Source organism: Thunnus albacares, chromosome 7 (assembly GCF_914725855.1).
Source record: "Thunnus albacares chromosome 7, fThuAlb1.1, whole genome shotgun sequence".
NCBI lineage: Eukaryota > Metazoa > Chordata > Actinopteri > Scombriformes > Scombridae > Thunnus > Thunnus albacares.
Window position 1 is genome coordinate 557,219 of NC_058112.1, and position 15,044 is coordinate 572,262.

A 15,044-nucleotide genomic window follows, 5' to 3' on the forward strand; every position below is an offset into this window, starting at 1 on the left:
TTGCATTTTTTGTGTTGTTTAGGAAGTATTTTGGTGAGAAGATTGGCCTGTACTTTGCATGGTTGGGTCTGTATACCCAGATGCTGATTCCTGCCTCTCTTGTGGGAGTCATTGTCTTTCTGTATGGATGTGCCACAGTTGATGACAACATACCTAGGTAAAGACACATGCATGCACATAAATACACTTTGAGCACAAAAATGAAGCAAAGTCTATGAGCTATTTTGATGGGACTTGATTGTCAACTTATTTAATTCTTTACCCACTCATTCTCTGCTGCAGTTTGTTTTGCCAAAGCAGTTGCTGCTAATTCTACATGTTTTGCTCTTGCTTAATGTACGAGAGGATTCTTTTTTATAACTAGGGCATAAATGTCATTAGTCAAAGGATTTGACTTGCAATTTTCTGTGTTTTTCTTATTGACAACAAATCTCATGTGCAGATTTCTCATCTTATTGACAACAAATCTCATGCAGAGGCAATCCAACAATGAATTAATCCTACTATATATAATATGCATATAGAGAACCCTTTCAGGTTGATTCAAGACCACCCTGTTGGGGTTCTTTTCACAATAACGGCCCACTTGCTGTACATTATGCTGCTTATTACACAGTTATTTACTAAAGAAATCAATAATCTGGCACAAAATATTGATTTAGAAGTAATTCTATTAATTTAAAAATGATTTTATTGCTTCTGCTAAAAAAAGAAATAGTCCGTTAGATTCTACGGTTGGAACTGTGTGCATAGCAACGTGAATATCTATGAAAACTCTGTAGCCTTCTTAAGATTATAAGCTTTGTGGTTCTTTATATATTACTGTATACTAAGAAGATACATAAGAAACACATGTAAATCATGTGATATGTTGTCTGTTTTTGATGAGAACATAAATCTGTTTTCAAAATAGAACAATACTATATATATATATATATATATATATATATATATACATATATACAGTACAGACCAAAAGTTTGGACACACCTTCTCATTCAATGAGTTTCCTTTATTTTCATGACTATTGACATTGTAGATTCACACTGAAGGCATCAAAACTATGAATTAACACATGTGGAAATATGTACTTAACAAAAAAGTGTAAAACAACTGAAAATACGCCTTATATTCTAGTTTCTTCATAGTAGCCACCTTTTGCTCTGATTACTGCTTTGCACACACTTGGCATTCTCTTGATGAGCTTCAAGAGGTAGTCACCTGAAATGGTTTTCACTTCACAGGTGTGCCCTGTCAGGTTTAATAAGTGGGATTTCTTGCCTTATAAATGGGGTTGGGACCATCAGTTGTGTTGTGCAGAAGTCAGGTGGATACACAGCTGATAGTCCTACTGAATAGACTGTTAGAATTTGTATTATGGCAAGAAAAAAGCAGCTAAGTAAAGAAAAACGAGTGGCCATCATTACTTTAAGAACTGAAGGTCAGTCAGTCCGAAAAATTGGGAAAACTTTGAAAGTGTCCCCAAGTGCAGTCGCAAAAACCATCAAGCGCTACAAAGAAACTGGCTCACATGAGGACCGCCCCAGGAAAGGAGGACCAAGAGTCACCTCTGCTGCGGAGGATAAGTTCATCCGAGTCACCAGCCTCAGACATCGCAGGTTAACAGCAGCTCAGATTAGAGACCAGGTCAATGCCACACAGAGTTCTAGCAGCAGACACATCCCTAGAACAACTGTTAAGAGGAGACTGTGTGAATCAGGCCTTCATGGTAGAATAGCTGCTAGGAAACCACTGCTAAGGACAGGCAACAAGCAGAAGAGACTTGTTTGGGCTAAAGAACACAAGGAATGGACATTAAACCAGTGGAAATCTGTGCTTTGGTCTGATGAGTCCAAATTTGAGATCTTTGGTTCCAACCACCGTGTCTTTGTGCGACGCAGAAAAGGTGAACAGATGGACTCTACATGCCTGGTTCCCACCATGAAGCATGGAGGAGGAGGTGTGATGGTGTGGGGGTGCTTTGCTGGTGACACTGTTGGGGATTTATTCCAAATTGAAGGCATACTGAACCAGCATGGCTACCACAGCATCTTGCAGCGGCATGCTATTCCATCCGGTTTGCGTTTAGTTGGACCATCATTTATTTTTCAACAGGACAATGACCCCAAACACACCTCCAGGCTGTGTAAGGGCTATTTGACCAAGAAGGAGAGTGATGGGGTGCTGTGCCAGATGACCTGGCCTCCACAGTCACCGGACCTGAACCCAATCAAGATGGTTTGGGGTGAGCTGGACCGCAGAGTGAAGGCAAAAGGGCCAACAAGTGCTGAGCATCTCTGGGAACTCCTTCAAGACTGTTGGAAGACCATTTCAGGTGACTACCTCTTGAAGCTCATCAAGAGAATGCCAAGAGTGTGCGAAGCAGTAATCAAAGCAAAAGGTGGCTACTTTGAAGAAACTAGAATATAAGACATATTTTCAGTTGTTTCACACTTTTTTGTTAAGTATATAATTCCACATGTGTTAATTCATAGTTTTGATGCCTTCAGTGTGAATCTACAATTTTCATAGTCATGAAAATAAAGAAAACTCTTTGAATGAGAAGGTGTGTCCAAACTTTTGGTCTGTACTGTATATATATGTATGTGTGTATATATATATATATATATATATATATATATATATATATATATATATATATATATATATATATATATATAAATAATATGAGAGATAGATAGATAGATAGATAGATAGATAGATAGATAGATAGATAGATAGATAGATAGATAGATAGCCTGTTTAACAGTGTGAGTATCCATAATAGTATGGATGAAAGAAATGAGAAAAAAGTCAAGAGGAAGAACAGATACAGAGAATGGGAGACAAGGGGAAAAGTTTGATTAATGATTTGAGACAGTAGGGCCTCTTCTGCTTCCTGTCTGCTTCTCATCATCCACAGGATATTGTGACACATGCTGCCATTTCAACTCAATGCAGGCATATACCACACACGCTTAGTACAAGTGTTAATATCAGAGTTTCACTCTGGCACACAACCACACAGTAAGACAAGCCAGATCCCCTGTCAGTCTGTTTCAGAATGTGCTCATTGTGTCCACAGTGTAAGGAAGTTGACTGCTTCAATCAGACTGCCTGATGGGAGTAATTCCATGGAAACATTTAAGGAGGAATAACAACCAATACAAATCTGTATTTTTAGATCTGAAAGACACCAATTAAAGAGTTGTTACTACCATTATATTAAACAGATTTAAATGTTGTGTTATTTTAATATTTAAAATATGCATATACATTTTTTTTCTGTTAGTCTTTTCTCTTGTCCTCTCTAAACAACAACAATAGAGAGGAAGAGGTCCTGTTGAAGAGAAAGTCTAAAATTGATGATTGTGTAGCAATTATACTTACACACTCAGGCTCTTGGAAGTGGTCAAAGTGACCTTCTCTGGCACTAAGTATTTTTTAGACTTTTTTTTTTTTAGTCTTTTTGAGCTCATTATCTGTGACAACTATAACTTTTGGCAGCTTGATAGATGATTCAGACCACAGTCTGTTTCTGCAGTGAAGATGCTGGAAGGTGCTTTGGAATTGTTTTCATTCGTCATTAATTTATATCTTTCATGGAAGAACCTTCATAAACTGATGGTTAAACTGGCTAACAAAACATTTTTAGGCCTGAGTAACTCCTAAAGACGCACAATTACAACACTGGTACTCTTCAATTATGATGTGACAAAAAAAGAAAACAAGGAACAACAACCAAAACCAACATGGAAAGGACAGACCCTGGTAGCAAAGTGGAGGACTTTACCACCGTCAAAGCTACTCAAAGCTGACTTCAAAAGTGACTTAAAAAAGGACATTAGGCAGGGATTCAAAAGTGTTGCTGGAGATGTCCATAACCACAAATCCTTCAAGCAAAAGTAGTGGACATAGAGGGAAGGTCAAACCACAATAATATCCACATATGACATAATATAAAGCACTAGTGAAACACTTACTAGTGAAACAAAATATAATGTAACACAAAGGGTCGATGAGTACATGATATTACATGTGAAAGAATACACACGCACTCACACACATATACAGATAGTAATGTTGATATTACAACACAAGGTTTAGGTTAGTGATTTTAAAACAGAGATCATATAACCCAGACAGGTTTGGGGTAGCTACATGTTAAGGAGGAAAACAGTTAGTGATTAGGGTTCCCAGCCGGTGAAATTAGGAGAGGTCATACTGAACAGAAAAAAGATGTGTTTTCAGCCTGGATGTTGATTTGAAAGTATCAACAGAGCTTGCCTCCCAAATGTGCAGTGGTAGATTATTCCAGAGAAATAGAGCTCGGTGGGCAAAGGTTTGACCACCAAAAGTGTTCTTATTGAATCAAGGAACCGGAACCGAGAGAACATAAAGGACGTGATGGACTATACAGAGCAATAAGGCTGGAGATATATGAAAGAGCCAATCCATTTAAAGCCTTAGGTAAGAAGGGGGAATTTGAAATCAGCTCTTAAAAAAAGTGCATTACAGTAGTCTATTTTAGATGTTATGAAGGCATGTATGAGGATTTCATCATCTGAATTTGATAAAAAAAAATATTTATCTGGGCTATTTTATGAAGGTGGAAGAAGGCCGTCTGTTATATACTTGATATGTGGCTCAAATGTAAGGGATGGATCAAATACTGTTCCCAGATTCTTAATTGTATGGGTCTGAGAAATTGTGCAGCCATCAAGATTAATGTATAAGTCTGTAAAAAGCGATATGAATCTAGCTGGACCAACAAGCAGCATTTTGATCTTTTGACCTCTGTGCATTCAAATGCAGGAAACTATTGCACCAGTGATGGACTTCTGACAAACATTTCTCTAATTTAACTAGCTGGGAGGAATCACTAAATGTTACAGGAAGATACATTTAGATTTGTGTGTCATTAGCAAAGCAGTGATACATTATGTTTTGTTTTTTGAAAATGTAACCCAAGGGCAGCAAATAAACACAAAACAGAAGTGGACCGAGTACTGATCCCTGTGGGACACCATATTTGACCTTTTTAGAGCAGGAAGACATTGTTTTAATATATGAAATACTTTGTTTTCTATCAGTCAGGTATGAATGAAACCAAGAAAGTGCCAGCCCATTAAGACCAATACAGTTCTCGAGTCGTCGTAGGAGGGTGTTGTGGTCCACAATGTCAAAGGCAGCACTTAATCAAGTAACAGCAAAACAGATGAGAGATCAGAGTCCATTGCAATTAAGAGATCATTAGTTACCTTGGTCACTGCAGTTTCAGTAGAGTGTTTGGGTCTGAAACCAGACTGAAACTCATCAAGAAGGTTATTACTGGATAGATGGGCAGGGAGTTGAACACTTTTTCTAACAGTTTGGATATGAAGGAGAGATTTGAAATCAGCCTATAATTTTTCAGAGATTGTGGGTCAAGGTTGGGTCTTTTTAGTAACGGTGTAACCACAGCTGTTTTAAAAACAGTGGGAATGATACTAGAGCTGAGGGATTTATTGATGATGTCAAGAAGAGGGTTTCCTATCACAGTGAACATGTCTTTAATGAGGTTGCCAGGGATGGGATCCAGAACATGTAATTGATTTGGAGCTAGTGACAATTTGAGAGAGAATGTTTGAATCAACTGGATCAAACTGAAAAAGGTGGCTGATGGTTTGGTAATAAGTATGAGAAAGAAGTAGAGGGTGAGAGGGATCAGGGAGGGAGGGAGAGGGACACAGCTTTACCAGTGATATCATTCTTGGTTAGTTTAATCGTTTCAATTAAAAAGTTATTAAAAACCTTGTCTGTAAAGCAGGAGACCAGTGTGGGCGGGATTGTTTTAGTGAGCCTATCCATAGTGTTGAATAGGGTAATATTTAGATTTAGCTTGCCTTAGGGTATATTTGTATTTAAGCAGTGATTCATTTCAGGCCTGGTGAAATGTTTCTGTTTTATTTATTTATTCATATATATATATATATATGTAATATGTGAAAGGTATATAAAAAATGCAGGTGAAAAAATGCAGATGCACACAGGTGCTGTCAATCTGCTGATTGAGACTGCAAGACATAGTCCTTGTGATAAAACCTCTATTCCTCGATTTTAAACTGTTAGTCACCTCAAACTGTCAGGCTGCATTTACAATTCAAATTTATCTTCATCTCAGAAACACACACAAAAAAACAATAAATACAAAAACAACATCAGATACTGGCATGCACATAGACATGCACATAACAGACAAGAAATCTTTCTGTCTGAAATCTTACAACCCATATATTTCATGCAATTGAAAGTCTAAACAGAAAATTCTAACTGCATTGCTGTGTGATGTGTTAGCTCAGTGCATAACATGTCTGACTTACAAACATGAGGGTGTAGGTTTGATTCCACCTGTGGCTGATTTTACTCTTGGTAGATTTGAAACAATCAGAGAATTATGTTTCATTCCTCTCATTCTCCGGCTTTCTTGCTACTACTGTTTGCTTTCCTCATCCACTCTCTAGCTTGCTTGGCCACTGCTTCTCTCTCTCTGTCTCTCTCATCTTTTTTAAAATGAGTCGGGAAGCCTCAGCAAAGCCTAACTTTACCTTTAATGTTATCAAATGAAGAGAGATGTCCTCCCCTCTTCCAAATAATGTTTTTGTCTTCCCGCATGGCAGGGTTGTACAGCGTGCAGGTTGTGTTTCTCCAAAAATTGATTCTGGTTCAACTTTCTCTTTTATTAGGTCTCACCAGTGTGTCATGTGATCAGGCACAGTGGAGAGCACAGATATTTTTATACCAGAAGAAAATTTCTAAATAGGTCTCACACCCACAGTTTTAACTCCTCAAGCACATATCTTACCTCAAGATGTTGCTACAAGCCTCCTCTCTCACACAATGTAAATACATTTCCCCTCTCACTCCAGTCTCTAGATTCCAGATACAGATTCTCTCTTCCTTTAAACACTTTTTACACATATCATACATTCTCAAAGTAAACTAATCCTGCTGCCACTAATGATGTAAAAATCTCTGAGCTAAAGCTCTAACTTTTGGCAAACAAATTTCTCCTCAACAAAATGGGAACTTTTTTTTTCTCTTATTTTAGGGATTGTCTGTCGGCCCAGTGGTTTATAACACTGTTCTCATGGTCAGCTTTCCCTTTTTAGATGACAAGGTTCTGTGTTCAATATCCGCTCTTTGTATTGCTCCTCATAATATTGCTTTTATGAACAAAGTTAGACATTTATCGTGTACCATCATTCAATGCAACTTGAGTGCTCTTCAATATTACTTAAAACGTAGATTGATATGGATGTTAGCAGCATCTGTGAATGTCAATTAATGTTGTCTGAGTATTCCAATTGTTTAACATCATGCCACTTCTGTGCCTTTTTAGATCCAAAGGTTGTTAGTTCAACCCCTGCTGAGGGCAGCACTCATTTGAGTTGATGGCAAAATAAATGCAGAAAAACACAGGTGTTTTTAATCTGCTAATTGATGTTGCTAAACTGTGATTTCAAATAAGAAACCTCACCCTTTCCCTTTCTCTGTTTTCACCTCAAACCTTCAGGTTTCATGCACGATTCAAAACTATCTTTATCTCACAAACACAAACAACACATACAAAAACAACATCAGATACTGGCATGCACAAACACATACACATAATTGTCAAGAAAACTGTCTGGATTTTTCATGCAATTAAATGTCTATACATAATGTTCAAATCTCTGACCTAGAAGCTTCATTTTAGGCAAATCAATTTTTCCTCACAATGTGAATTTGCTCTGTGTTTCATTGACCCCCTGATGGCTCAGTGTTTGAGGTAATGGTGTGCTTTCTCTGTTAGATTGCAAGGTTCTGGGTTTGATACTAGGTAGGGCATTTCTCATATCACTGCTTTTATGAATGAAGTTGCTTCATATGTTTATCATGTGCTGTCATTCAATGCAACTCCAGAGCCCTTTAATATTAGAAAGTCAGTGTGACAACTCTTTTCTATGCAAGTAAGTCTAAATATGAAAATCTGATCTTGCTCCTCCTTTGCTGTTATAAGGAGACATTAAGGGCATTTGCTCACTTAATGTAGCATCTAAAGTTTTCTGTTCAAGTTTCCACAGTGCCAGAAGATTTCAGGTTTTTTAAGCTTTGAGACTTTGCTTCAATAACTTACAATTGAGTAATGTCTTTTTGGCCTCCCATTTGTGTGATACTGCTACATTAAGAGACAGGTTTTTGATGACATTTACAAAAATGAAGTGTTACAACTCTAGTGGTTGTAGTTTGGACTTGAAGTGTGAGAAAACACAACTCCACTTATCAGGCCCCACTTAAAAAACCTGCATTTGAAAATGCACACATCCAAAGTGAATATTTGAAGTTTCCAGGTCATGAGAAATGTGTGGTTTTCAGATACAAGCACAATTTTGCTTTTCAACTTCAAAGCTTGCTACAAATCTTTGTACTAACCCAAGTTTTCCCAATATCATGAAAAAGCCAAATATTTCAAATAAATGTATTCTCACTTCAGCAAACATTTACATAGGATCTTGTGAAACCTAGTGGTTTAACATAACGCAACTCAATAGTTTAAAAGTAAAACAAAACACTTCCTCTTTAGCATTTCTGAACATTGAGAATTAATTAATTTTTTTTTTTTTTTTTTTTTTTTAAATCTTAATCTTCTCAAATTTATATTTTAAAATGAACTTGTTCAATGAAATTAAGTTTTAGCCACAAGAGGAAAACATTACTGAAAACAGAAAATTGAAAGCTAAAGTTTAGGTTTAACTTTATAGAATGAAGTGCACACCTGTGGCAGTTCTCAGGGGGACATCTTGTCTGGCCACAGTTACTCTTTTGATTGAGCTCAGCTGGACAAAAACACATGACAATATTACCACTTTCAGTGAGTGGCAGAGGCAATGCCATTATTAATAATTCCAATCTATGAAAGCTAGATAGTACATGCAAAAGAATGTTCACTGAGCACCACCTGACCCCTGGCCGTAATGAAGCCAGGAAAGTCTGTCACCCTGAGGTGTGTGACAGAAGGTGGTTTGAGGAGAGCCTCCACTTCAGCCTCCAGGGCGGGTGAGCAGTCAAGAGGTGCCATTTTGAAGAACAAGGTCTCACAGCTTATGCAGGTCTAGAACTGTGGCAGTTGACCTCTAAGGCTGTAACCCCTTATCATATATGTATCACATATGGCCACTTTCCCAGCAAATTCTTCAAAGAGAGTGACTTCGGTTACACTGTCCCCATCACTGACAACAGTTAGTAGTTTTTTTGTTTTTTTTTAATAACGTCGACTTTGCTGCCATCATCAGAGCTCCAGGATATAACCCTTTCTTGGGGGCTTGTGGCCAACACCTTGATTGCCATTTGGGGCAGGGGGCGGGAATAGGGGGAATCTGGTCCCCAGTAGTTTTCTCAGAGCCATGTTAAATAAAAACAAAAAACAAACAAACAAGACAATCATACGCACAAAGCACATTTAAGTTAAATTCTTCAATAACAAGTCTACAGGGTCACTGGAAAATTGGTGGTAATGGGATAAAGTCAAAAAAAACATCCACACTACTTCAAAGGAAACATTGCATACAACACACTCACCTGTAGCACTTCAAACAGAATCAAACATGAAGGTATTTCTTCTTCTTCCAAATGCAAAGGTAGCACAGATGCAGGGGAATTTGCCGCAATTTGGTCAAATAATTAGAAAATTTAATCCATCATTACTATGATTACCTTATTCTGATAAATATTATGACTAACCATTATTACATGTATTTTTTAAAAGTATGTTAATGTAGCCTACACAATAATAATCTTTCACATTGTAATCCTTTTATTTGTAATCTTTTCCATGTTTGTGCACTGATGTGCATCTGTATGTGTGTAACCAGCACAGTGTACATGCGTTGTGCACCCGCCTATGTAGGCGCATATTAATATCTTGATAATGCACCTTTAAAATAACAGTGAAACACTGTGGCATTGACTTCAGACCAGGTTTTTATCAGTCAATCACACAATCGCTTTCTGCTAGCCAGACACATAGACCAACACACCCATGGGCGCTCAGATGGGCACAAGTGCATTTGCTATTTAAACAAATGCACTGGGCGCTGGACGGGAAAATGATACCTGCATCTGTCTTAAATTGGCAAAGACACCTGAGTCATGCTTGGCGTTGCTTTGCGCCGAGTGTAAGATAGGGCCCTCTCATGTTTCCACATACAGTATTTAATTTTATTCGGCATTAAATTCAGGTTACTACAAGCCAACCAAAGCCTGAATCCTCAGCTTAAATGCCTAAACAACAAAACAACGCTTTAACTGGATGTCTGTCTGCTTGCTAAGACCAGTACGGCAAATGGGAGTTAAGCCTAAAAACTCTTTCAGAGCAGCCTGAAACGGCTTGACTTCTTTCCACCAGTGTTCAACACCTGTGCACCCACAAAGACATACCCACACTCCACAGCCTGATCAAGGCTCTTTAACTGCCAAACACTGCTGGTGACTCTACACCAAAACAACACTAGACTTGCCAAGATGATGCCTCGACAATGATGAAACAGTAAGGTATAACATGGTTTTGTGATCAAGGGTTGATGTCGATAACATTAAAATTAAAAAAGTAATTTCTTTAGAGAAGTTGAATTAAAGAGACAAAAGGGACCGGAGCACACTGATTAATTCACAGCTTTTTATTGTGCAACAATTAAAGGTTGTGAATTAATCAGTTCGCTCCAGTCCCTTTTGTTCTCTGGAAGTCTGCTGTTCTCGAACTCAGCTGCATTTTGCTGGAACCCTGTTTCAACTTAAAGTGGAATTAGCTTTCCTTTAGCATTCCCCATTACAATACAAAGACCCACACTTAGAGCCACAATTCCTGAATAATTTATTATTTTATTTTCATTTATAGGCCTTATTTTTTTTTATTTTTATTATGATCTTTGACATGATGCTTTATCATGTATCCTCAAGACATTTAGCTATTAATACATGTCTTCATTTATCCTAAAAGCGTTGTTTCTTTGAGCTGCAGTAAACCAGAGGTCACTGTTGGGATGAGAACTTATGATTATGAGACTGATTCATTGATGAAATTGAAGAAGGGTTAGTGCTTCCTCCTGGCGCGAACAAATTCTAACCAAAAAGAAGGTGGTGCCCAGACGAAGTTATGTTTTATATTAATAAAAGTATTATGTCATAACATTGGCAACGTAGAAAAAAACATTGCAAATGAAGTGTTCAGAGCAGGTTGAAGCCCTGGCTTTTGATTTCTATATAAGTTCACCTCTAGTTTTGGAACTCTGTGCATGTTTAACATAGATAGATATAACAGTATGTAAACAACTGAAAATCACAAAAAGCATAATATTTAAATGTAGGGATGCACGATATTATCAGCACGTCATCAGTATCGGCCGATAAAATCTCTCAAATGAAATATCGGCATTGGCCATTTCTGCCGATTATGAGAGGCCGAATTGTTGCCTTAACCTCCGCCGCCTGACTGTGCTTCCCTCCATGGACTGTTTCACCCTGACAGTCCAGGTGCTTTCTCCGCAGGCTCCACTTCACTTAAGCTACCCATCAGACCCACTGCTTCGTCCCACTTTAACTTGAATAACAAACCGGGGCTCGATGCTCTGGTTAGACCTATGGCTGCACAGATAGGAAACACTTCAGCTGACAGGATGTACCACTCTGTTTGGGGGGGGGAAATAAATCTCTTTGGTTTATAACGACAGTTGGCAACCAGCGTATTAGGTGCATTACCGCTACCTTCTCCTCCGGAGTGTGGACCAGAGATTAAATCCTACACATTAATTCTGTCTAAATAACTTAAAGAAAACTCTACTGCTCCACCCACTTGGCAGGTTCATTAAAGTTTTAAGACTGAGCTCCTGAACTCCAGTCTTCCTAAATTTTTACTTCATATATTGTCTTTCTTGATCATACTTAGTACAATCTATGCTTGCATGCATAATAGTCTCCTCAACCAGCTGGAAAAAAATATGTGCATATATCGGTATCAGCATCAGCAATATCGGATATCTGCAAAAAATCCAATATTGTGCATCCCTATTTAAATGCTTTTTTGCAATGCAAACAAAATGTTTGCTAATCTCACTAGCTCACTGTGCTTTTGTGTGTATGTGTGTGTGCCTTGTTTTTCAGCATGGAGATCTGCCACCCAAAGAACAACATCACCATGTGTCCTCTGTGTGACAGAGTGTGCAGTTACTGGAAGCTTAGTACTGCCTGTGGAACCGCCAGGGCTAGTCACCTGTTTGACAATCCTGCCACTGTTTTCTTCTCTATATTCATGGCTCTGTGGGGTGAGTACTATGAATGCAATAAAATACATGAATGCAATTAATATCCTGTTTATGAGGGCTATTCCGCTAAACTTTGTGGTCAATATGGCTGTAGTTTGTGATGCTGTTTAATTGACCCATCATTAAACCTTTGTTACTGTGACTACAACTGTCAAGCTTTCCATTTTAGAACATGTATGCAGTTTACAAAGATTACTGTTGTAGATTTACCATTCAAATTTTTTAAACAATTGGTACTTACTCATTTGTAGCCGGTGTATCAATAATATTGGCTAAAAGTTCTTGAGCTGTAACTAGCTAGCCAAAGTTCAAAGTTGTGTCTGGCTGACTTTATAATGCTTATGCTTTAATGATTATGGCTGTCTTAAAAGATGTCCCGAGATTGGGACATCTCTATTCAAGACCACTTAGAATTAATTTTACCATTATTTCCATGATTAACTTGATGAAATTACTAAAAGAAACTTGGCTGTTGTTTGGTTGAAATGCTCTCTGCAGCAGGTGTCTGTACCAAAGATCATTTGTGAAGGAAGAAAGTCCACTCTGTAACTCCACTGTGTAATCATGAGTGGATTGAGTGGACTTGTAGTCAACAACTCAAACAGAGTGACAAATATTCTCTCTAGATGATCATGTCACATATTGCACACTTTCATTCATATAATATTTATAATTTAGAACCATAGAAACTTGTTGATGGTAAATGTAGTCAGTTTAAGCAATAAATTCCTGTGTGTGACATATTGACCAAGAAAGCTGAGTTTTTTTAGTTTTCCTGCTTCCCAACCATGCCAGTAGTGCCTACATGTACTAGGATGCATTGCACAAATGAGGTAAAGGGAATCTGCAGCCATGTCTTTCTTCATGACTTTCTCTCATGCCTCCTCTTGAGCCCTGTTTCTTTATTTTCTTTGGCTGTTTTAATTCACTGCAGTCCACCAGTAGACTGGTGTATCACTGAAACATCACTGATGTATGGGGGAGAGGGGACAACAGGTGTGTATGTGTATAGACTAAAATGCCATGCTGACTTGTCCAACATTAGTTCCCAGGCAGCAGAAACCCTAAGATGATAACCCATAGTCATGCTGAGGTCATCATGATTCTGTGTTACAGGGTCATTCCCAGTAAATGTGTGTTACTCAATATAAAACAAAAAACAAAATTGATATGAGGACAAACAGTAGGTGTGCAGCAGGGTCAGCAGGGTCAGCAGCGGAGCTGCGCCTCCATCCCAGAAACCGACAATGATTCAAGTATAGATTGTAATTGAACCATGTACTCTGAAAGATATTTCAGTGTATTCTGTGTATTTGTCTTATTGTATTCTCTGTGATCCAAAGCCGCCATGTTCATGGAGCATTGGAAGAGGAGACAGATGAGACTGAACTATGAATGGGACCTGACTGGGTTTGAAGATGAGGAGGTGAGTGCCCATTACATGTTAACTTATTTAGATCTGTCTAGTAAGGATGATGAGTTCACAATTTCAACATTAAGACAATGAATGTACAGGTTGTGAATTGTGATACAGAAAAGGAGGAAGTGAACAAAAGCTGGTTCATACATAACCTTTAAGATTCCTGTGTTTGTAGAAGTTCTGAATTGCCCCCCTTATAAAGCATATAATTATCATAATTATGCTTCTATCATTTTTAGTTTTACAGGGTGATTATATTTTTAGAGTTTCAATTTTAATCATTTTGGTCAAAGGCAATGGAGGGAATTTTTAACTATGTGATTTGGAATCAGGTGTCAACTGGAAATTGTACAATCTGGAATTAGGATTCAGAACATCACACTTGTTGGAAATATTCCTTGTAAGATAAATAATTAAATAGACCAGTAGATTTGGTGCAAATCTGACAACTTCTCCTTGTCTACCGTTTATACTTAAAGTAAGCACATGTGACCATAACCACTGTACTATAAGACCATAAAACCTCATCCCTGGCCTCCTGTCACTGTTATGGTTGCTGGTAACAGGATTTTTCTGATTAAAGGATATATGACATTCAGAAACAAATCAGATAAATCTGCCATGGCTAATCTTTTGTTAAACCAATGCTCATGCTCATAATTACCCATTCAATGCTGAGGTATTCCTTATCAATTTGTTAAAATATGTCATCATCTAATAAACTGTTTGGGAAATGGTTCAAAAAAATGTTGAAAATATTATCTCTGTTGTGCTTTATTTGCGATTTCATGGCTTAGAACTTGCAATAAACCACAATAACAATATGTGCGTATTGGTGTACGAGTGTCCCCAACCACTTGTGTATTTTGTTCTTACCAAAGAACATTTTGGAAAAAGGAAAACTTTGATGAATGTCAAATATGTTCTTAAGTAACACTTCACCAATAAAATGGTTTTAATTAGCTGTTTGGTAAGATCTGTTTATAAGCCTGAATATTTTTTTAAAATCTCATCAGCACAATCTTTTTTTAAGTGATTAATATATTGGGTTTTTGTGAGGGTTTTTTTCATCAGCACAAATAAATAATGAAAAACTAAAGGAATCTGTGGATACGCACAAATTAAGATGGAATATGTGCACCCAAACACTTAAATGAATTAGGCCTTTGTTACAAACTAAAACCAGACTTATTTTTCAAAGAATGACACTCTGCTAAGGTCTTTTTCACACATTTTTATACAGTATATGAACAGCATCATACTCAAAGTGTGACTTTCTGAGATCT

At 37.6% G+C, this 15,044-nt stretch overlaps 1 protein-coding gene across 2 annotated transcripts in view; it reads left to right on the top strand.

The window, feature by feature from the left end:
• LOC122985498 (anoctamin-1-like) overlaps positions 1–15,044 on the top strand; it is a 153,603-nt gene that overhangs the window by 66,917 nt on the left and 71,642 nt on the right. For both annotated transcript variants that reach the window (XM_044356209.1, XM_044356210.1), the window contains exons 10-12: positions 23–157; positions 12,178–12,338; positions 13,682–13,764. In XM_044356209.1, the coding sequence (XP_044212144.1) occupies positions 23–157; positions 12,178–12,338; positions 13,682–13,764 (379 nt within the window). The remainder of the gene's footprint in view (positions 1–22; positions 158–12,177; positions 12,339–13,681; positions 13,765–15,044) is intronic.